Here is a 23168-nt window from a genome sequence, read left to right as displayed (position 1 = left end):
AATTACAGTTATGAAGTAGCAATGAAAATAATTTTATGGTTGGGGGGTCACCACAACCTGGCGAACTGTATTAAAGGGTTGTGGCATTAGGAAGTTTGAGAACCACTGACTTAAATCTTTATACGATGCCACGCAGGCACACCCACATTTGTCCAATAGCTGGACAAGGATGCATCTCTACACAGGGAGCCCATTCCTCTGGTCTACACCACCTGGTATTGTTAGCCCTTCGAGGCTTGATGAAGCTCTGACGTCTGTTCCGACCAGTGCTGGCTACCAGTGCAACTTCCACCTCCTCTCTGGAACCTGCCTCCCACCTCCTCTCTGGGACCTGCCTTGTTGGTCTGTGCCCTCCTGTCTGGCATCCAGCTAGACTACACTCAGCCCCCAATGCACAGCCGCATGCTCCTACAGTACATGGTGCTTGTGCTGTGAAGAACATCGCCCAGGGTCCTTAGTGCTGGCCTGTCTAAGGGCTCATGGCAGTTCCCAAATCTTCATTTGCCATGACGGCCATATTAGGCCATTTGTGCCAGGCTCTTCCTCCCTCCTCGTCTGGGCATCAGGATGCATGGCAAAGGTGGACAGGGTGCTGGCTTCTGCCAGATATGCCCTTCCCACCCCCACCCCCTTCCGTCACATTGCCAACTCTACCCACGAGTCCAGTTGTACATCCCATAAATGTCACCACGCAGCTGTCCCCGAGGAGAAGAACCTAAGGCATGAGGTCATGGTTCACCCTTCTGCCAGGGCAAGACTGGTCACCCTGTGTGGGCGGCATGCCCTGTGCCTCCTGAGAAGGCCTCACAAGAGGCCCAGGGTGAGGAAGACAACTGAAAGTAGGGGACTCCATAAGACCAGTGCCCCCAGGGCTGGATGTGGCTGGGAGATTGTGGGGATGGGGGCGGGAAGGAAAGCAGCCACTGCTGCCCAAGGACACCAGCAGGCCGGGCTATGCTGGCCGATGGGCTGATGCCACCACCAGCCTGGTGTTTATTCAGGCAGCAGGGAGGCTGTGCCACTCCTGGGAGAGGGATCAACTGCCCTGCTTCTCAGGGCTCGTAGCCCCAGGCTGTGGAGATGCAGACTGGAGGCTCTTCACTAGAACCAGAAAGGGGATTGGGAGATTTTAAAATCCGTGAGAAACCCCATGACCTGGGGGTGGGAAGCGCGGCAGGTGCGAATTCTATGGGGTCACCCCTTCTCCTCGCATGACTGTGCATAGCCAGTGCTGACTGGTTCAGGGCGCTCAGGAGCCAGGTGGGTTCTTGTTTTCATTCAGAAAGGGGTTTAGGTCAAGCCTTCAAGTTCACCCTTTGCCCACTGTGGGAGCCCTGGGTGATGCAGAGAGTTAAGCGCTCAGCTGCGGTTATGGATCGAATGGCATCTCTCTTCCCCGCCAATGTATTGTAAATCCTAAGCCCCCTGCCTGTGGAAGGAATCCCATTTGGGAGGCCTGGGTTCGGCTTGGCCACTTGTATGATTTTCTAACTTGGGTAAATCACATTCTCACTCGGCTCACCTGTGATATGAAGGGGTGTGTCCTGGGTCTGCCCAGCTATCACATTCTATGAAAAACAACAGCCAGGCATTTCTCCACCTGTGAACTCATCTCATCCCTGTAATAGCTCATAGAGTAAGCGCTCGTATGATGCCCGTTTCGCAGATGGGGAAACCAAAGCATGGGAGGTTGGCGTGATGGGCCCAAAGCCACAGATCTCATGATGAGCGCACTGAGATGCTGTCAGATGGTCCCTTCAAAATCCACGCTCTTTCCCATTGCACTGACTGTTCCTGACAGCCCCTAACAGGAGTGACTGCACACGCAGTCAGCCTGCTCATTCTGCGTAATCTTGAAACCAGATCTTTCTTTGGAGCGTCCCTGCTCACTGTGAATGCTGTGCAGTTTGGAAAAGGCAGGCTCGGCCTAGGCCCCGAGCAACACACCGATCCCTCCCAGGGTGGAATCTGGCACGCAGTGAGGCGCTGCAAGGGTGGCCTGGATGGGAGTTCTGGAGCCTGGTTCATTTTAACAAGCATCTCCAGGGCTCTTCTGGGCAGCCCCTAGAGCACCCCCCCCCCAAGTGTCCCCTGGAGCTGCAGTGTCTAGCTATCACACCATCCTGCATAATAACATGTCCACATGTCCTCTTGGACATGTGGCGCATCTCACCAGGCTGCAGGGCGGTGCCTGCCTTTGTCTGAGCTGCTACACCTGCCCGTCTGTTTTGTTAAAGGAGATGGAAAGCAAACACTTCCTGTGACTGACCTGCTTGCTTCATCTCCAGTAACTTTTCTTCCCCCTCCTTCTCGCCTCTGGGAACCAACGGGAAACTCTTCTCCATACATTGATGGATAGTTAGGAAAGTTTGAAGCCAGCCCATCATTTTATTTTTTACCTTTTTTTAATGTAACATGTATTTAAAATGCCACTAGAAAAGAAGGGTACATTGATTTCTTTGGTAGCCTGTTCTAAAATCGCTTCACGAACTCACCGAGTGGGAGAGTATTGGTTATGTCTCCACAGAATTGGGAGTGTGCCTGCAAACCCCACCATGGCGCACCAAATCTTGAGGGTAATATACCCATGTGGAGCAAAATGAAAAAAGGAAAAAATATCCCTCATTTCAATCCACATGTGCGAGGTACACATGGGTGGAATTTTTGTAAAGCTCTGAATCCCTGGATAAGGGCAGCCTGTTGAAAATGGCAGAAAAAGCCAGGAGGCCTGTAGGTGCAAAAGGTAAAACTACTCAGCAGTTAACCGAAAGGTTGGACGTTCAAATCCACTCCGAGGCACCTTGGAAGAAAGGCACCTTCTGACAAATCAGTCACTGGGAACCCTAATAGAGCCCAGGTCCACTCTGACACACCTGGGGTCACCATGGGCTGGAGGCCACTTCAAGGCACGGTTGGTTGGAAGGAGGTACTGGACAGTCTCCCCAACAATTGGGTGTACTAACTAGGGGGCTGCCTGGCGCCTAACCCCAGGCCTCAGCACGGAACTAGGCACACTGACGCTCCAACAGCCAGATGACTGGCTTCTCAGTCAGCTGTGTTCTGCCCATCCTCAGAGCACTCCAATAAATCGTTATTTTAAATCTTTCCTCAGGAAGTTTCTAGAAATCTCACCAAGGGAAACGAACAGATCAAAGAGGATATGGAAGAAATGCAGACCGAGATGAATAAGCGAGGCAAAGAGAACTGCTCTACTAATGTCTTAGACAGCATGCCAGACATCCGGGCAGCCCTGCAGAGAGACGCGGCCGCAGCCTATGCCCACCCAGAGGTAACACCCCACCACCACCCACCCTCACCCCCTGCCCCAGTGCCCCGCCTCTGATCCCAGATCCCGCAGGCCGGAGACCACGTCTCACCTGTGCACAGAGCTGTTCAGATCCCGGTCCTTCCATAGTCATTATACTGTTTCACCCATGTAGTCCAGAAAGGCTCAGTGAGTACAGATGCGGCCGGGACTCCAACCTGGCTCTCCGGAGATTTAGTCTCTGCCCATTTTGCCACCCGCCCCACCCCTGCACTTAGAGTGAGGAGGAGCTTACTGCTGTTTGTCAGGGGTCACGGCATAATGATTAATAGCACTGCCTCTGTGGGGTTCTGAGACTGTAACTCTTTACAGGGGTGGAAAGCCTCGTCTTTCTCCCACAGAGCGGCTGGTGGGATCGAAAAGCTGACCTTGCGGATCGTAGCCTAATACCTAACCTCTACACTACCAGGACTCCTGCCCCATTAATCAGGCACTTTCTGATTCACACTGCACTTTCATAACTGCAGTCTTCCCCCCGCTCAGAGATCAGTGGCCTCAAGTGAGAGATGAGGAAAGGGGTCCAGGTCAGGTCCCGGTGTCTCAGCTCTGCCAGGATGGAGTGGCCGGAGGCTCAGGCACTATCTTCTCACCAAGTTCTGCCCCTTGTCCCCCAGGTAGGGAGCAGATTCTGTATAACATGATTTGAGAGATGCTAAAAAGACCAATGTTTTAAAAGCCCCGCCCCTTCGAGTGCCTGTTTCATTTGGCCTCAGTTAGCACACTATGTTTATGCGCCGCTGGTGAAACATGCTTCCAGTGTGCTGGCTAGCTCCTACATGGATGTTCAAGAAACAGACACTAATTTGGGAGAGAACCCCAAAGCATGAAAAGGGACACAGTTCAAAATATTGAAGGCAGGGCTTGAAGAATGTAGGACGCTGTTAGCAAGGTAAGGCTGAGGAGAGGATTATAAAAGGGGCTTGGGGCCACTGGGGAGGGTAGCAGCATTAGAGAGGCCATGCTTCTTTGAGTGCCCTTGTGGCGCAGCGATTCAAGCACTCGGCTGCTAACCAAAAGGCCATTAGTCCAAACCTGTCATCTCCTCTGTAGAAGAAAGATGTGGCCATCCGCTCCCATGCAAATTAAATACAACCACCAAAAGACCCATTGCTTTCAAGTCTGACGCAGCAACCGTTTAGGACAGTACAGGGGCTCCCCGCCACCTCTCTCTCCGGCAGACCCCCTCCCATTAGCAGCCAACTGCTTACCGTGGCACCACCAGGGGCTCCCTTTTCATAAAGATGACAGCTTCAGGATGGCTATGGGCCAGTGCTACTCTGTCCTATAGGTCGCTGTGACTTGGGATCAATGATGACCCTGTGGTTGATTTGGCTTTTGCTGAACCTAGCTGGTTGCCGCAGGCTAGTGGTGGCCCGCTGAGCGGTGGCACGCTGGTTCTGGGGAGTGGGCACCCTCTGTCTCAGGCAGCAGGCGGGTGTGCGTTGAGCAGGGCCTGGGCCAGTCAGCTCCCCTGAGCTGGTTTCTCCATGTGAGAAATGACTGGGAAGCCTTGCTCTGAAGGACTGTGTGGCAGTGGCATTAGGCATTGGGGTAAGAGAGGTACTAAACAGGGCTGGGTACGTGTGCTTGGAATATCTGGGGAAAGAAACCCTTCACAGCGGTGCCAAGCGGCAGCAGCTGTGGGCTTGGGGAATCTTGGGCACACGTGTCCCACTGGCAAGATGGCAGACTGGCTAGGACTTTAAAGGCAACAAGCACTGGGACGATTGTGGGACCACCCTCCCCCAAATGCTACCCAAAAGCAAAATGATTCCAAACCATAAAATCAGTCTACAGAAGGCCAATCATTTTCTGGTTTTCCCCATGATGACTACTTTGATGGTTTGGGGAAATATCAGATTCCTTCAAAAATTATTTCTATACTCGCTACTGAGTGTGTGTTTAGTCTGCTTACGGGTCATGTCTGAGTGTTGAGCTCATACACTGAAGAATCAGAGGGCCTTGGGCTGCCAGGGACTGGGGGCCTCCACTCATCACACCTGGGCCCTCCATCTTACCGCAGCCCTGCTGGCATCCTCGCTCAGTCTGGCCAGCCGAGCAGGGCACCCGGGTGTGGGTCCCTGCCCTCTCTGACTTCCAGTTTCCCGGCCGGAGAAGCTGGAGGCTCCATCCATTGCCTTGATGACACATTATGTGGTGTGTTCAGGACCCAGTTCGGGTTTCCTGAGGGCAAACAGCAAACCAAATCACACACCCAAGCGTCTGTTCTCCTTGGTCAGCAGAGTCCTCTCCCCTCCTCAAGTGCCCATTTATCACAACCCACCCAGCCAGAGTGATGGGAGGGCAATGGGGGGAGGGGGCGGGTAGGCTGAGAAGGGGGATGTGCTGAAGGAGACCAGAGGGGAGGCTCTTCCTCTCCCTTTGTGTCCCCCCAGTCTCCCTGGTAAACCCTAGATGTTGAAAAGGAGGCCACTGGAGTGTATGGGCTTCAGCTGTTTATTTTCAGGGTTTTTGTAGCTGAGGTCAGGGGTTTCTCAAAACGGTGAGTGGCAATTTGTTGGAGGCTCTTCTCCAAGAAAGTCCCTGCCGGGGAGGGGGGGGGCGCTTGGCAAGGGGCTGTAGCGGCTGGGTTGGGAGTGGAGAGGGCAGGGGGTGTGCAGGAACATCAGGACACCAGTGGTTTAAGTCATACCCGAGACTTTGGATGAACAGAAAGGAAATCAGAGCTTGGTGGGGGCTCTGCCGCCCAATGAAGCTTGTCTCCAGTGGATCCAAGGAAATTATATGTTCTCTGGCAAAGGCTGCCCGTGGTCTTGCTCCATCTCCCTGGCTGGGAAAAAGAACTGCCGTCCCCGCCCATCCCTGAGAGCCTGGAATTAAAGACAGTTCCTGGGGTTTGCCACGAAGAAATGACAACTTGCTTTTGTGATGCAGAGGGAAAACAAGAGTCCATCAATTAAATACCCCTCGGCGTCTGCGTCCAGGGCTGTGGCCGGGGCCTCTTGTCAGCCTCCCAGGCAGCTCTGCCCTGTGGGAAGTGAGGGATCCCCAAGTCTGCTGGACAGTGGCCAGACCATGGCCCAAGGGATGTAGGCAAGTTTCTGATGGCCAGCCAGTCCCTGTGGACAGACAAGAGCAGAAACTCAGAAGGCAGGCAGTCCTGGAGCCACTGAAGAACGGTGTGATTTCAGAAGCACACCACTCAGTCACTTAATTGACTTTCATCAACCAAGTCACTAAATCATTCCAAGCCTTCCCGGGCAAATGCTGCTGTTGAGGCTGTCAATTTGTTTCTGGCTCAGCGAGCCCCTGCAACAGAGTAGACCTGCCCCGTAAGGTTTTCCTTCACCGTATCTGTATGCCAGGTTGCCAGGTCTTTCTGCCCCGAGCTGCGGGGTTAGCACCCAAGCACATAACTGTACCACCAGAGCCCCTGTCTATAAAATGGGGATAATGAAACTGACCTTGGCCAGATTCTTGTAAGGGTTAGCGTTACTAGAAGGAACCTGTCGGTCTACATAGTAGGTGCTTGTAAAATATCATCACCACCAACCACGTATCCCCCTCTACTACTAATCAAGGGCAGTTCACCACCAAGAATGGGAAATGGAGGGAGGGGCGGGAAGCAGGAGTAGAGGGCCTTCCAGGACACAGTCGGGCATGTCTGCGTGTTGCTTCTGGGCAATTCTTTGGTCCCTGGCAGAGGAGGCTGGCAGAAAGGTGCCCCCTGCCTTCCAGGAGCCAGCCACCACTATGCGCTGGTGGGGAAGGATGCTTGTGCAGGAGCTGTCATGTTTCCTGTGCCATCTGGACAGACTTGCTTGTCATGGGAAGTGAGTGGAGACTTGGGGGTGTGGTTGGGAAAGAGGAATCAGGATCGCTCGGGGCCAGATTTTAAAGGTCAAAACCAGTGCTGGGGTTTGGTTCCTCGTGTGCAACCTGAGGAAGTTGGCCTCTATCACAGGGTTTCTGCCAGCTAAAGGCCTGCTCTGCCCTTCCAGGCCCTGGGCATCCGGGGACAGAGGTTTTGTTCCCAAGTGGGCTCCGCTGCCTGGGGGATTTCCCCAAGGCCTAGATTCACAGCATTTGGGGGAGCTCCCCAGCAGCTCCTGGGAGAAGGGTTTTTTCCTCATGGCTTAGATGATGTCATGATTTTGTCATTTGACTCCTCCCAAGAGCAAGGTCAGGCACACAGCCCACAGGGCCCTGCACAGTTCCCTTAGGGAGCCACTCACTGCCTGGCAAGAGCTGAACCCGCTTATGGGGCCCCTGACTCTGAGCACAGCCAGCTCACAGGCCCTTTGCCCAAAGTCTTCTGCTCTTGAAGGTGGATAATGGTGACCTTGGGAAGGGGTGGGGGGTGGGGGCACCGGACAGGCCAAGGAAGGACCCAAAAACTGAGCCACACTGTGGACACAGAGGCCAATTCTTGGGCCGCTGTTCTGGGAACCACGTGACCAGAATACAGAAGCGTTCCCACTGAGCTCTCAAGACACCCAGACACCAGGTCGTGGGCTTGCCCATGAGAAGGCAGCGAAACGTTTCTGGGAAAGTGCATTTGTTTTTCAGTCCATTTCCCACGAGTCTTTTGAAGCTCTCTTGGATTGGAAAGCGCCGTTTGACTTGATGCAATTGCCAGTGTAGCCATTTCCCTGGGATTTGCTGCGATTGAGCAATTTAGGTGGGAACTAATTTTATCGCTCCTGTGGCAGATGAGGAGACGGAGGCCCAGAAACGCTACGTAAGAAGGTTTTGTCCCTGATAGAGACCCCATGTGACAGAACAGAACTGCCCCTGGGGTTTCTTGGCTGCGATCTTGATGGAAGCAGCTCTCCAGGCCTCTCTCCCTCAGAGCCACTGGGTGGGTTTGAACTGTCCCCTGGGGAGCCAGTGCGACGTAGCTGTTCTTATGAATGGCCTTGGTGGATCACGTACTGAGCTGCTCACCGCAGGATCGGGGGTTTGAACTCGTAGTCGCTCCTTGGGAGAGAGGCTGCCTGCTCCTGTAAAGATGTACTATCTCGGAAACCCATAGGGGCAGTTCTACTCTGTCCTATAGGGTCACTACGATCGATCGGAATGGACTCAGTGACTGTGTTTTCCCTCCAGCATTGCCAGCTTGACCACACCGCCCACGTGCAATGACCTCACCTTCCCTTGTGTCCCCTCTGGCTGCAGTATGAGGAGCGATTTCTGCAGGAAGAAACCGTGTCCCAGCAGATCAACTCCATCAAGTTCCTGCACACGAGGCCCCTGACCCCTCCGGAGGTGGTGAAGCCACAGCGGCCCCTGCAGAGACAGGTCCACCTGAGGGGCCGGCCTGCCTCTAAGCCTACAGTTATCCGGGGCATCACCTACTACAAAGCCAAGGACCCCGAGGAAGAGAACGACCTCGAAGAGCAGCGTGAGTTGGGGTCAGCAGAGATGCCCAGGAATCAGACAGGGAGGCTGTCACCATTTGGATGAGACTCTGGTGGGGACATGCTTCCTGCAAGCCACACCCCCTCCTGCAGTCCAGGGTGTGTGGTCCCTCAGAGCCAGTGCAGTCATCTCCGCCTGTGCCAAGCTACCTACCTGCCATCCATCCTTCTCGCTGCCTTTCCTCACAACCTGCTGAGTGGCCTTGGGCAAGTCACTGCCCTGGCCTTGTAGAAGACCATGGCAGAGGGGGGCTGAATGAGAAGGGGCTTCAGTGCCCTCCACTCTGGTCCTCCCCCTTGTAGATGAAGAATCTGAGGCTTGGAGGGGAAATGGCTTGCTCAGGGCTGGCCACCCTGTGGGCTCCTCCTGCCTGTTCCTCACTTCTAAGGGACTAGGCATCCGGTCCCAGGGCTCCTTTCATCTCCTTCCCCTTCTGTCACTGCCCTTCCTTTTTCACAGACATGGGCTACCCCTTTCCCATCATCCTTATCTTGTTTCCTTAACATTTGCTCTTCCGGTGTTGCTCTCTGCCCCCGACCCCCTCCCAGTCACCTGGCTAACTCTCTTGCCTGCTTTACGCCTCAGCTCTTATCTCTCCATCTTCAACCAGGACCATCCTGACCACTTACTGCTGCACACGTCCCTTCCTTCGGAGTTCTCTGGGCTCTCCTTCCGCTATGCTACAATGTTTTTCCCTTCCTAGTATCTTTAAGTGCACTCTCTCAGGGGCTTTCCAAAAAATTCATGACAATGCGGAATGGAAAGATCATGGAATTTCCCTAGAGACTTGTTGAAGCCTCCTCATATCTGTAGTTTAATCGCTCCCCTGCACGCAGATGTTCCTGTTGCTCACTGTTGCTGTGCATGATCCAGGCAGACCTGTTGAAGCAGTGGGTGACTAACTCCCTCCCAGCCATCAAGCTAATAGCCTTGACTCTGCAGCCTCTGAGATGCTACCAAGGGCACCTGGGTTGAGTACGGCTACAGCCTCCAGGGAATAGTTTCCTTCGACGCTTGCTCCGTCTCACATCCGCTTGTAGCCGCTGTCAGTCTTCGATCCCAGCTGGGTGGGCTCCACCTTTAAAGCAGGTGCCATGTTGTGTTCCCCACACCACAGGCCCGTGGTCATCTGGAAGTGGTTCAGGGCTACATACCGATCAGCCTGTGTTCCTTTTGCAGAGGACGACTTTTTCAGTGGTGAGAATGGGATGGATTTGCTGATCGAAGATCAGCTCCTGAGACACAAACACCTGTTGACCAGCACCACCCAGAGACCAGCAGCTGTGACAACTGACCAGAGCACTCCGACCATGGCCATGTCCTCAGCACCGCCACGGCCCTCCGCCTCAACGACCACTGACCCTACTCTCTCTGGGTCGGTCAGACAACTGTCAACAACACCCCGAGCCACCCCTGTATTTACAAACCCCACAGAGGAGGCAAACCTCACACCTTCTACTCCGTGGCCAGCGACCACCGTGGCACAGAACACTACCCAGCCATCTCCAACCTCAGCTCTCCCAGCAGTAGAGCCCGAGGATACATCTACGGAAGGTACCCCGATGGCCCCTGTGTCTCCCACCACAGGCAGCACAGACTCGCTGGAGAAAGATGCGACTGCTGGGCAGGGCACAAGCCTTGCCAGCCCCACCCTGAGCCCTGAGGAGGAAGATGACATCCGGAATGTCATAGGTGAGTCAATTCCACTTGATCTTGGGGTTCATCCTACAGTAACCTGAGCCCCTGAGCTCTGGGAGCAGGTAGGAAACAGAGGGAGGAGCTAGATGTTGACATTCCTTCATAAAGAAACCCAAAATGAAATGATGCCTTTCAACCAACAACAAGTGTTTAGTGTTTGAAGATGTTCAATCAACCTTAACCCCTAGGGTGATGTATCTGCCAGTGACAATGCAGGGAGCTTCTCCATGGATGAGAGAGCTTCCAAAAGTCCCGGAGAGAAGTCCATTCTTTGCTCATTCCATTTTTCCATGAATATTTTGAATTCCCATCATATACACATGTGGGTGACCAGCCCCCACAACTCAATGAGTCTTTGGGGCAGTTGTGTAATTGAAGGGTAAATTGGAGAAACATCAGAAAAGGCATGCAAGGGCTCACCTCTTTCGATGGCAGGATCAAGAGAGAGCTAATATATTCTCTCACAGGCTTGTTTAATCTCGGGCATGCAAACCACGTCATCCACATACCGAACAGGAAGGGATGCATTAGAGGAAAACACGTAACATGAAAGTACATACGTAACAAGATGGGTGGGTTCTAGAGTTAAGATGCCCTCAGTTGAAACTAGAAATTAGCTGATGACCCTTTCCTCTATGACCCTCTGTGTCGTCCTCTGCAGTAATGTGAACAAGCCACAAGGAGCCTTGGTGGCACAGTGATTCAGCAATCGACTGTAATGAAGGGTCCCCATGGGGGGAAATTCCCAATAATGGCAAAACGGGAAATAGGGCATAAGAGAGGCTTCAGGGCCAAAGCTCATGACCCCTGACCTGGGGGAAGCTGAGCAAGAGGCCAGAGGTGGAAACAGGAGTCTTCTTTCGTTTCCTTCTGAGCACACTGACCACAGAGAAGAAGGCTGATTCTTTAGTACACGAATCATTGAGTTCCTGAAGCTATGGGTCCTGCTCAATTTCCACAGCATTCCCTAGGGTCTGAGCAGTGGCCCCCTACCTCGGTACCAGCTGTGAAGGACCTCCGTAGTGTGCTCTTTGGAACACAACCCTTAAGCCCAGCACTCCACCTCCCCTCTCCTGTGGAGTGAGCCCCTAAGGCTCCTCATATCTCCACAACTTCAGCTGCACTGCAGCCTGGCCCCTCTGCAGGTGCTGCAGTCCTGTTAGGGAGGCCCCACAGCCCTGGCATGTCCACAGCCTGGGAACCTCACCCATCAATGACCTCCTTGCCACAGGTGGCGTTCTCTGCTGTCTCCATAGCCTCCCTCCCCTGGGTGTGGCCAGCGGCAAGTCTTTCTGGTGCAACTCCCCACCTGCACCCTTCTGGGCTCGGTCAGGTCTCTGCCTCCTTCCGGTGGCCTTGCTGAGATGCTGATGCCCCGTAGCAGGGTACATGCTATGCTGCTAGCCTGACTGTATTTGGTTTAACTAGAACGGCATCACCATGTGGAATCTGGAGTTAAGCTTCTGTTTCAAAATACCCTTTTTTCCCAGAACTAATGGCACTCTTGCCTCTACTGCAAAAAACCACAGGGACATGGGCCCACATGTAGTGTTTTCTTGAAAGACGGAGGGGGTGGCAACATGGCTGGCCTGTGAAAATAGGCTGAGCGAAATGTCAGTCTCAGCAGGACAAATGGGGGATGATTTCGCTTATGTCAAATGTGCATATATACAGAACCCCAAAATTAGTAGTGGTCATCAGGGTTGGATGGAGCCTGGTAGTGCGGCGGGTTAAGCATTGGGCTATGAACCAAAAGGTCAGTGGTTGGATCCCACCCGCCGTCCTGAGGGAGAACAATGTGAGAACCGGCTTTGGTAAAGACTTACAGCTTCGAAAGTACTGCAGAGTAGGATTCCTCTGTCCTGTAGGGACCCTGAGAGGCAGAACTGACCTGATGGCAGGGAGATTTGGGCTTGGGCGGTGGAGGGTTTTGTCAGCGGGCTTTGCACTTACGCCGATACTGGCTTCACGGTTTGGAAAAGAAGATAATAGCCGCACAATTTCAATGTAGACAGTGCTGCTAAATTGTACGTATAGAAGTCGTCTAATTGACACAGGGGCAGGGATGGGATTCAGATAATTCAATGACAATTTCCCTGCTCTAATGACGATATCAAGTATTAAAAGGTGACAGACATACTGAAAGGTAGTTTGTTATTTCATTGAGTTAATACTTAAATAAGAACAATAAAAGAGGTTCAAAAAATTAGATTGTTCTAAGAATTTTAAAATACTGATGAAAAGTATTAAATACCTGACAAAAGTAATAAAACTGTTATTTAAGCTATTTCCGTGTTGCTCCTTGATTGGCATCCTCACTTGCAATATCCTTCACTTTTATCCCAGCATCCTCGGCTGTGTGATCTACCCTTACCCATCTTTTCACTGTAGGATTGGACCCCATTCCTTTAAAAGGAGGGCAGTTAGACCATAGGCAGTATGTGGCCTGTGTTGGAAACAGGCAAGATATCTCTTCTCTGAACACATTCTGCTCATCTTTGGAACCCCTCCCACTTCTCCCGAGCTCACAGCGACTGTGCGCACAATGTTTCAGCTCTTTGAACACTTTCAGGAAGTGCGTCGTTCACTCACAGTATCTTGTGGGAATCTGGGGCGTCACAAAGCTGAAGGGCATGACAGCGTGGCACCTCTGGTTGTCTGGCAATTTCTCTCTTTACGTGCTGTGTGTGTTTCCTGAAGCCACAAATGTCAGTGCTTACACATGTAGCAGTTCCTCAGAAGTATAAGGAGTTTTATGCGATGACCAAACACATATTCTGAACAGAGTTCCATCTGATTTGCTGATGGCCACGGATGGCTGGACATGATGTGAACGTTCAAGAAGAGCGAGGAGTGCAAATACGTGATTTCCACTTTGGTCGACTGCCCACCTCAGAGAGGACCCTGATTACAAGTGCCATGTTAGCCACAAGTTCACCAAAGTCAACAAAATATTAGGGAACAGTCCTACCAAAGTGGCGTGAGCCGGCTGAATCCCACCACTGCACAAGACCAGCTCTCCCCTGTCCTGTAGGGTCACGATGACTTCATGGCCTGAATGAGGGTTTCGGGAGTTGGTTTTTTGTGGTCCAGGTTTTCACCACTATTTCAAAAATTGAAAGGGAGGTCGGCCGGCTTGCTTCGAGAATAAGGATGGTCTGGCAGTTCCGGAGATGTGGAATTTGGGCAAGTTTAGTTTGTTTTCAGGGCTCATTTATAATCCTTTATCACTGTCAGGTGGCACCCTCAGGCTGGTGGGTGGGATTTCCCTCGGGGACCTCCTCTGGAGCCCCGCCCCTTCCCTGCCAACTTGTCCGCCCCATCATTTCGATCAGCCGCTGCCACTTGGCTGAAAGAGACCCAGGATGCTGACTCACTGCGCTCCGAGTCGTTGCTGTTTGAAATATCCGTCAGCGTTGACTTTGAGCTGTTTAAGATGTGGTTTTAAATGGGGCTGTTTTTAAAAGGAACACTGGATCGCAGGTTTCCAGGCCTGGTTTTTGTCTCTGGGTGTCCTCGGGGATCCATGAAATTCTCAGGGCCGTTTTAAAGCAGAGTCCGTTTGGGTTTGTGCTGGGTCTTGAAGACAAGACATCTGGCTCTAGGATGGCTCTAGGATGGGGCAAGGAGATGGTGACAGCGAGGGAGCCAGGCTGTGAGAGGAAGGGTCCACGCTCCTTGTGGTGGTGGTGGTGGTGGTGGTGGTGGTAGGGGTCCTCAGACCACTGCCTAGGAACGCAGCCATGTGGCCAAGGCTTTGCAGAGTGCACACTAATGAGGGCAGTCACGGCCTCTGTTTTTGTTTTGTTTTGTTTTTAATAGAAGAGGCTGGTTTGGGGCAAGGAGTGGGAAGAGCGGACAAAGAGGAGTGTCAGGATTGCGGCGATTCCAGAGTGAGCCAGTCTCAGACTTGAATCTAGGAAAGATCATGATCTGTGAAGGTCTTCCCCACAACACACTGCACCTCAGACCACCCCCACCTCTCCCACCCCCTCACCCCACCCCGGCGGCCAGCCCACTCTGGGTGTGAGCTGGCGCCCCGCCTGTCCCTGTTGGGAGGCAAGTCTGCTGAGGCAGCCTGAGGAAAGTGAGGCCACCGACAGAGGAGGGAGAAATGCTTCCCAGAGCCGCCTCAGTGCCCAGACTCGGGACCCAGAAAGTTCTGGTTGGCCGCCCTGCCACTAGACCAGCACCCCCCCACCCCCCCCACACACACACCTCACAAGCATGAAGCCACTCTGTCCTTTTGCAGGCTCATCTAATCCTATCCCTGTAAACCACTTGGGAATTTGGCTGTTTTACAGCACAGGGCCAAGGGACCCTGTGACGGAGTGGTCACGCACAGGGTTGTTACCCAGGCCGTCAGCTGCTCCCCGGGAGAACGTCTCCAAACCCACGGGGCAGTTCTACCCTGGCCTTCAGGGTCGCTAGGAGTTAGGATTGACTCGATGGCAGTTGAGCGTGTGATATGGGACAAATTAGTTCCTCGGAAGTGGATAAGACACAATAAAGCCCCGGCCTCTTCTGTCAGGCTAACAAGTCCTGGCCTCCGCCCGCCCAGCACTTCTTTGGGCTGTGAAGATCTGAGTGTGTGAGCCAAGTCAGCATTGGCATCGGATAGGCACTCACTATGAGGAGGTCCCCAGGGGGTGCAAATGGTTAGCATGCTTGGCTGCCCCCCTAAAAGCAGAAGTTTGGAGTTTACCCAGAGGTGACTCAGAAGAAAGGCCTGGTGATCTGCCCAACCCCCCCCCACACACACACACAAAAAAAACCAACAACCCCAGCCCTTGAGAACTCTGTGGAGCACACTTCTCCTCTGACACACACAAGCACAAATTGGAAGCCTCTGGAAGGCAACCCGGCAGGGGTGCTAATGGTGGCAGTGGAGCTGTGCATGGGCCAGTGCAGGTATGTCAGTGCTAACCCTGCAGATCCATCTGCATGGGAGCACGCGCTCCCTGGGCAGCGGGAGACACCCCCCACCCCCCACCCCCGAGGCAGAGAGGACAGCGTGTGTCCAGGTGGATGTGGTAGTGAGAAGGAATTCCTCAGGATTAGCAAGGGATGTGTGCTGCATGGAATTCTGGGATACAACGGCAGGGCCCAGTTTCAAAGGGATGAGGAGTCAGGACCTGATTCTCAAAGTGACAGATTCTCAAAGCAGAGACATACTGAAGAGACGTGCTGGGTGCTGGCAATGGGCAGGCGCTGCAGGGGTTGGGCGTGCCCTTCCCTGGAGACAAGTGTGTAAATACACTTGCAGCTCAGAGGGGTGAGCACTGTGGTGGAGCCATGTGTCAGGGCCACAGTGTGGGGAGCGGGGACCTTCAGCAGCCAGAGATTCTCTTCGGAAGTGCTGCTGACCCAGCTGACTGGACAGTGGAGGCAGAGGGGGCAGGTGGCACAGCACACAGAAGGACCAGAGCCAACGAAAGCACCCGAGGAAGGAGCCCGGCCAGGGCTGGCTACATGTTGGGTGGAGCTCAGGGCCCGATGAAAACGCGGGCTCCAAGCTCACACAGCCTGCAAAGGGACCGTGAGCGCCTTCTTCCGTCTCCATGGCCTCTCATTCGACGTGCCATGGTGGTTTTTTATCCGCTCTTCCTTGCCACTGTCATTCGCTCAAGTGCCATCAAGTTGATTCCGAGGCATAGCAGCCTTATAGGACCATAGTGGAACGGCCCCTGGGGGGTTCCGAGACTGGCTCGTTAGGGGAGCAAGAAGCCTCATCTTTCTCCTGCAGAGCAGCTGGTAGTTTTGAACTGTTAATCTTGTGTTTAACAGCCTTACACATAACCTACTCTGGCACCAGAGAGAGCTCTTTTGTAGGTAAAGATAAAAATTTTAATTTTATTCTTCCTGTTGCATCGTGCCAATTAGATGGCGTAACGCAAACATAAAAGCATTTGTGTATCAAACTGATGAAAAGGCCCAGTGTCTCAGCTCCTACATCCACATACGTTTTGTTCTTACCAGAACAGTGAAATCACCGCAGAACACTAACTCAACTGGTCTTTCTTGAGCACACATTCCACCAACAGTCTCGACCGTCGGCTTCCTGACAAGGAGAGACCGAAAGGAAAGAGAATTCCAGATTTTCAGACGTTCCCTTGTCTTCTCTGCCATGTCCAGCCTTCGTGGGTGGCAGACACAAGGAAGGAGTCGACCGATGGTGCACACAGTGTATGCTCTCATCGATGTCCTCTGGGGTCGTCAGGTCCCCCGTAGAGGAAGCAGTGTGCTTACATTGTATTCTCTTCACTCACTGCCAACGAGCAGATTGATGTTCTAAGGAGGACCCAAACTCAAACCAATCACACGGCCATCAAGTCAGTTCCAGCTCATCTAGAGAGTCTACCCTTCAGGACAGGGAAGAACGGTCCCTGTGGATCCCAAGGTTATCATTCTCTACGTGAGCAGAAAGCCTCATCTCTCTCCCCCTCAAAGTGACTGGTGGATTTGAACTGATGACTTTGTGGTTAGGAACCCATGCTTAACCTGCTACACCACCGGGGCTCCTTGCTAAGGGGGAGAGCCCATCTTTTCAGACCTTGCTGACCTCTGCAGCAGGGCCAGGTTAGCTCCAGCACTCCTGAATTTCAATGAGCTCCACCCAGAAAGTGCGCGGGGTTGGTCAGATCCATCAGCCCCGTATCTCCAGCATCTGGGCTTGAGGGAAAAGCTTAGATGAATCGCAGGCTGCGCTGTCTCTTCTCTTTGGCCTGCCTCTCCGCTTCCTCTCATGACTCTTGACGAGCAATCAACTTGGAGAGTTTTCTCTCAAAGGCTGCCGGTTTGCTGTCAAGCGGGCAAGCAGCTGGCAGGCCCAGCGTCTAAGGCTGTGAAGACGGGCTGGGCCTCCTGGCTTTCTAATCCTTGTCCTTGTCTTATCCTTGTCAAATGCGCTGAGGTCACACTCATCTTCCCTGCCTTGTCCTCTTTGTGCTGAGGCACGTGGAGAGCGGCGCCGAGGTCCTGGCTACGCAGACTGCCAGGCTACAAGCTGGGATGGCCTGCTTCCTGCAGACAAAAGGACATTGGCACCGAGCCGAGGCACTGACTCCATCTGTGTTACTATACTGATTTTACAGTTAGCAGCCCAATGGTTAACCCGCAGCCCACCTCCCCCCTTGACCTCAGGTCTCCTTGGCCCCACAGCATAATGAAAAGGAAATTCAAACTGGATTAAGGGCCTAGATATGTAAACTAAAACCATAAAATTCATAGAACAAGCAAAGGACAAGGCTTTGGGCTTAGGTGACCAGATTTTAACATTGGTAAAGCGGGACACCATTGATAAAACTCATATCCTGGCGAAATAGCCACATGGCGGCCGAAAACCATATACCCTAGCTTGTCGTGTATTCTTTCCAAAAATTGGGATTTTTTTAAAATGCCGCTGGACGCAGGAAAAAATGTTAAAAATTGGAACTGTCCCGCCAAAAGCGGGATGTCTGGTCACCTTACTTTAGGCCTTAGCTTTCAAGAATGGAGTATCTAATAACAGAAGCATATGCAGCAAAAGATGAAACAAATAGGAGCTCATTTAAAAAAAATTGATAACTGTTGCTCATTGAAACACTACTAGATAAGTGAAAAGATAAGCTACTGACTGAGGGAATGTATGTCTTTGGAGACAACGTTTCTGACAAGATAAATAGGAAACAACAGAATCATAGAATGGGCAATGGACTTGAATGGAGATTTCATCAAATGGAACATTCAAGTATCTAACTGAAGACATGAAAAGATATCCAATGTCAATAGCCAGAGAAGTGCAAATAAAAACCACAATGAGCTACCAGCTCACTCCCACTAGGATGGCTAAGGCTTCACAATAATAACCCATGTTGGTGAGAAGGTGGGGAGATTGAGACCCTTGTCCTTTGCTGATGGGAATGCAAAATGTTACAGCCGCAGTGTGACGCGGTGTGACGCATTCTCCGAAAACACCAATAAAACCCAAAATTAGAACTACCATATGACCCGACAATTCCACTCCTGTGTATATACTCAGAAGACTTGAGAGCAGAACCTCAAAGAGATGTGTACGCCGATGTTCATGGTAGCATTACTTAGAGTAGCCAAAAGGTGGGAACCATTGAGATGCCGATCAACAGACGAATGGACAAACACAATGTGGCATATTCATACAACGGAATGCTACTCAGCCAGTTGGGGAAATGAAGTCTTGATGGATGGAGCCTTGAAGAGATCATGCTGAGTGAAATAAGTCGGTCACAAAGGGACATATATTGAATGATCTCATTTATTTAAGAAGGCAGAAAAGGACAAATATCTAGAAACCAAAGTTTATCCGTGGTTACCAGCAGTGGAAAGGCAGGAGGAAAGGGGGAATTAACAGTAATGAAAAGTTGAATAAAAGTAGGGTTTTGTGGGCAGTTATTGTAATTCTCCTTAATATGTTATGCATCTGTCAACAGTGGGGTGATAGGAGGCGAGGAAGATGAAGAAGAAGAGCTGCTGATGCAGCTTTCTGGGTTCTTGCTTTCGAGGTTTAGGGTCATAGTTTTGTGAGACAACCCGGTTAAATGGCCTAATCGCATGCCGAGTGCTCCTGTTCTCCTAGTTCATTGCATAGTGTCTGGAGTTGTAAAAGCCTAGCAGTAGCAGAGAGGAGGCTGGAGGCCAGGTGAATTAGGATACTCCAGTCTATTAAAGCCAACCAAACAGTTTAGACTCCAGGGAGGGGAGCCAGCAACATTTTAGGGGTGGCCTTTATTCAACTGCATTTTCCCAACATAACCACTGACCTCTTCTCCATCAGGAAGGTGCAAGGACACCCTCTCCACGATCACCGGGCCAACCACCCAGAACACATATGGACAGAATGAAGGGGCCTGGATGAAGGACCCGCTGGCTAAGGATGAGCGTATTTATGTGACCAATTACTATTACGGCAACACCCTGGTGGAGTTCCGGAACCTGGAAAACTTCAAACAAGGTATGACTTAGGGCGTCACCTCAGAGGCTGCTTCTCATCATGGCTGACCCATGACCTGGCCTCTTTGGTGGGGATGGTGGGTGACAACAGTAAAGATCTTCTGATGGTGAAAGACTTTCCTTGGTGGTGACAGGTCCCCCTCTGCCCCTCCTTCCGGCCCAGGGATATGGGAAGGCCTGAAGTTCAGCCCAGAAGGCAGAAGAGCAGCTCAATAGCAGTGAAACATCTAACTTTCTTTTTTTTTTTTAAACATTTTATTAGGGGCTCATACAACTGTTATCCCAATCCATACACACATCAATTGTGTAAAGCGTATTTGTACATCATTTCTCAAAACATTTTCTCTCCATTTAAACCCCCGACATTAGGTCCTCATTTTTCCCCTCCCTCCCCGCTCCCCTCTCCCACATGAGCCCTTGATAGTTTATAAATGGGTATTTTGTCATATCTTGCCCTGTCCGACTTCTCCCTTCACCCACTTTTCGGTTGTCTGCATGTAGCCCATGACCATGTTTTCAAGCCACACTTACTACAGTGATGCAGATGAGGACGCTACAGCTTAGAACCGTCAAGCCATATGTTACGCAAAACTAGAAAATAAGCTCAAGACACCCACCGAGGCCTCCAGACTAGGCTGCCCATCACCAGGCCAGCAGGGGGTTCATGTGGCATTGCCCTTTAATGTCCTGCCTTCTCACACCCCACAGGTCGCTGGAGCAATTCCTACAAGCTCCCGTACAACTGGATCGGCACAGGGCATGTGGTGTACAATGGTGCCTTCTACTACAACCGGGCCTTCACCCGCAACATCATTAAGTACGACCTGAAGCAACGCTACGTGGCTGCCTGGGCCATGCTCCATGACGTGGCCTATGAGGAGGCCACTTCCTGGAGGTGGCAGGGCCACTCCAACGTGGACTTTGCTGTGGATGAGAACGGCCTGTGGCTCATCTACCCCGCCCTGGATGATGAGGGCTTCAGCCAGGAGGTCATCATCCTGAGCAAGCTCAATGCCGTGGACCTGAGCATGCAGAAGGAGACCACATGGCGGACGGGGCTCCGGCGAAACTTCTACGGCAACTGCTTTGTCATCTGTGGGGTGCTGTACGCTGTGGACAGCTATAACCAGAGGAACGCCAACATCTCCTATGCCTTCGACACCCACACCAACACGCAGATTGTCCCCAGGCTTCTGTTTGAAAATGAATATTCCTATACCACTCAGATAGACTATAACCCCAAGGACCGCTTGCTCTATGCCTGGGACAATGGCCACCAGGTCACCTACCATGTCATCTTTGCCTACTGACAGCCCACTCCCCGTGCACAAAAGCTGCAGAGGGGCCACTAGCACCTTGTGTGTGTGTATGTGTGTGTGTGTGTGTGTGTGTGCATGTGTGTGTGCACGCGCGCAGAGGGTATGTGCTGTGGAAAATATTATTTTGTCTAATATTGCAAATGGTAACATGACAGGTTGGATCTATTTTTTTTTTAACATGGATTGTAGATCAATCCATACGTGTATGTGCTGGTCTCATTCTCCTTCCTAGTTTATATTTTTGTGCAAATGGACTTCTCCTTCTGAGCAGTGACCACCTTCCTTCTAATCCAACCCCTCCAGCTCCCAGCTCACAACTCTTGAAAAGGTTTCTTCAGTGGGTCTTGCAGGCAGACAACACCGTGAGTCTGGGGGATGGGGGTGGGAGGTGGAGAAGGAGGCAAGAAAGAAGTACTAAGGGGAGGGGAGAAAGAGTTTTATGTGTTGGAGAAGTTTTTAAAACCCAGAAAAAAACAAAACTTTTTTTTTAATAAAGAAAAAACTTAAAATCACTTACAGATGCTTTCTCACTGGTATACCTGGCCGTATGTTTTGTGTTGTCTTAATTAATGTTCCCTATTTTACGTCTCTGGGTTCCAATCTATTGCAATAGAAACACAGAACTCATGGACAAAATTCACAATTAAAGGGTTTATTGAGGAAGTTAACAAGTATAATGCCAGTGAGAAATGCTCAGGATACAGTTGTTTATTAGGACACGTTACAAAGTTCTTTCCTGTCTACTAATAAATGCCCAAAGGGGCATACCACTGCACTGGAAGCTTTCCACCGAGGCATTCAGTTTAAGCTCCATGGGTTAGCAAACCCAGCTCCCTGAACCACATGCCCAGAGGCACCCTATTCCAATAAGCCTCACCCCAAAGGCGTTCAGCTCCTCTCCTGTGGGCCGGCCACCAATCAAGTGCCCAGAAGCACCCCACTCCACAAGCCAGCATCCTGCACAAAAGCACTCGGCTTTCCTTGCTCCACGGGCAGGGAAGTCCACTCCTCTGTTCCCATTCTCTGGTCCTGTTTCTGCGACGGCTCTTCTGATGTTGTAGCTGGATCCAGGAGATTCTCTGCACAGGGATCTCAGGTCGAGGACACACTCCACTCCTGGCTCTTGCTGGTAGTGAGATTCCACCCTCTGCTTCTCAGGGGGCTCATTTTATATGCAGCAGGATGGCATTTCAGGGAATCCTGTTTCCAATTCTCACAGGCAAAGCTTGTATCCCCCCCCCCCCCCGCCAACCCACTTCCTACCAGACCAATGCAGGGAAAGGTCGTTTGGTGGGAGTCGAGGCTTTGGCTAGGAGAGCCACATTCCATAATTCACTGCCCCGGTCTGCTTGGTCCAGTGGTGTTGCCTGCAGTTTGTTCTGGGCTTTCAGCTGCTTCCAAGGAGCCTCCCCCCTGCCCTCCTTCTGTGTGTGGGAGGTAGAATGAGTTCACCCCTGTGCTCTCTTTAGCTCTGTGATATTGACCCTTTTCTCTCCCACCATCACACGCCACCTTCCTTGCTCGTTTTTTCAGGCCATTCACCTGAGAGGCATTAACCTGCTTATTCCCTAGTCCAACTTAGCATGGCCTCGAGTCAGGCCCCGTACACATTTCCTGTGGTTGCTGTGAGCAGTTAACACAGGCTGGATATGCTGAAAGCAAGAGAACGTTGTTTGCTTGTTCTCTGTTGGTTCCGGAGACAGCCGTCCAAATCAGTATCACTGAGCCACAAATCAGGGGGTGACAGGCTCAAATTCCCTCTCAAGCCAGCTCCTAACAGCTGTTCTCAACCTGTGGGTGTCAACCCATTTGGGGGGCGGTCGAATGACCCTTTCACAGGGGTCGCCCAATTCACAACAGTAGCAAGATTACAGTTATGAAGTAGCAACGAAAATAATGTTATGGTTTTGTGGGGGGGGGCTACCACATGAGGAGCTGCATTAAAGGGTCGTGGCATTAGGAAGGTTGAGAACCACTGTCCTAGAGGCTACCGGCATTCCTTTTGTTGTGACTTGTCACTCAAACTCTGCCTCCGCCATTGCATTGCCTCTGCCTCTCCTGGGTGCATCTGTGCCCAAACTCTCTCTGGCTCTGTCCTATGAGGACACCTGTAATAGCACTTAGGGCCCCACTCAAAGGAGGATTCTACCCTGTCCTAGACAGTCCCTATGAGTCGGCATCGACTCAATGGCAGTGAGTTTCATTTGGGGGGATATTTTTGTTTTGTTTTTAATCATCTTGGATAATCCCTCCATCACAAGATCTTTAATTTAATCAGATATGCAAAGACCTTGTTTTCCAAATGAATATTTACAGGGACCACGGCTCAGATCCATTCAGCACATGATGGTCACTGCTGACAACCCCAAGCTACCATTTCCGGAACTCCTTTCCATCAAGTTGCTCCTGACTCATGGAACGCCTCGGGGACACAGTTGAATCTGGCTCCCTGGGGCTCTCTCTGGCTGTCACCCTGA

The 23168-nt window shown here is 51.8% G+C and overlaps 1 protein-coding gene across 1 annotated transcript in view; it reads left to right on the top strand.

The window, feature by feature from the left end:
- Positions 1–21126, top strand: part of OLFML2B (olfactomedin like 2B) — a 38602-nt gene extending 17476 nt beyond the window's left edge. Inside the window, exons 4-8 of the mRNA XM_004706777.2 lie at positions 3113–3289; positions 8465–8690; positions 9887–10399; positions 19197–19373; positions 20081–21126. Coding sequence (XP_004706834.1) covers positions 3113–3289; positions 8465–8690; positions 9887–10399; positions 19197–19373; positions 20081–20682 — 1695 coding nt within the window. The 3' untranslated portion in view covers positions 20683–21126. The remainder of the gene's footprint in view (positions 1–3112; positions 3290–8464; positions 8691–9886; positions 10400–19196; positions 19374–20080) is intronic.
- The last annotated feature ends 2042 nt before the right edge of the window (positions 21127–23168 follow it).

This window comes from Echinops telfairi, unplaced genomic scaffold (assembly GCF_000313985.2).
Source record: "Echinops telfairi isolate 266 unplaced genomic scaffold, ASM31398v2 ScPeMD7_7424;HRSCAF=8462, whole genome shotgun sequence".
In the NCBI taxonomy this organism is placed as follows: Eukaryota; Metazoa; Chordata; class Mammalia; order Afrosoricida; family Tenrecidae; genus Echinops; species Echinops telfairi.
Note: the sequence above shows the minus strand (reverse complement) of the source record. Positions and strands in the feature narration are given on the sequence as shown.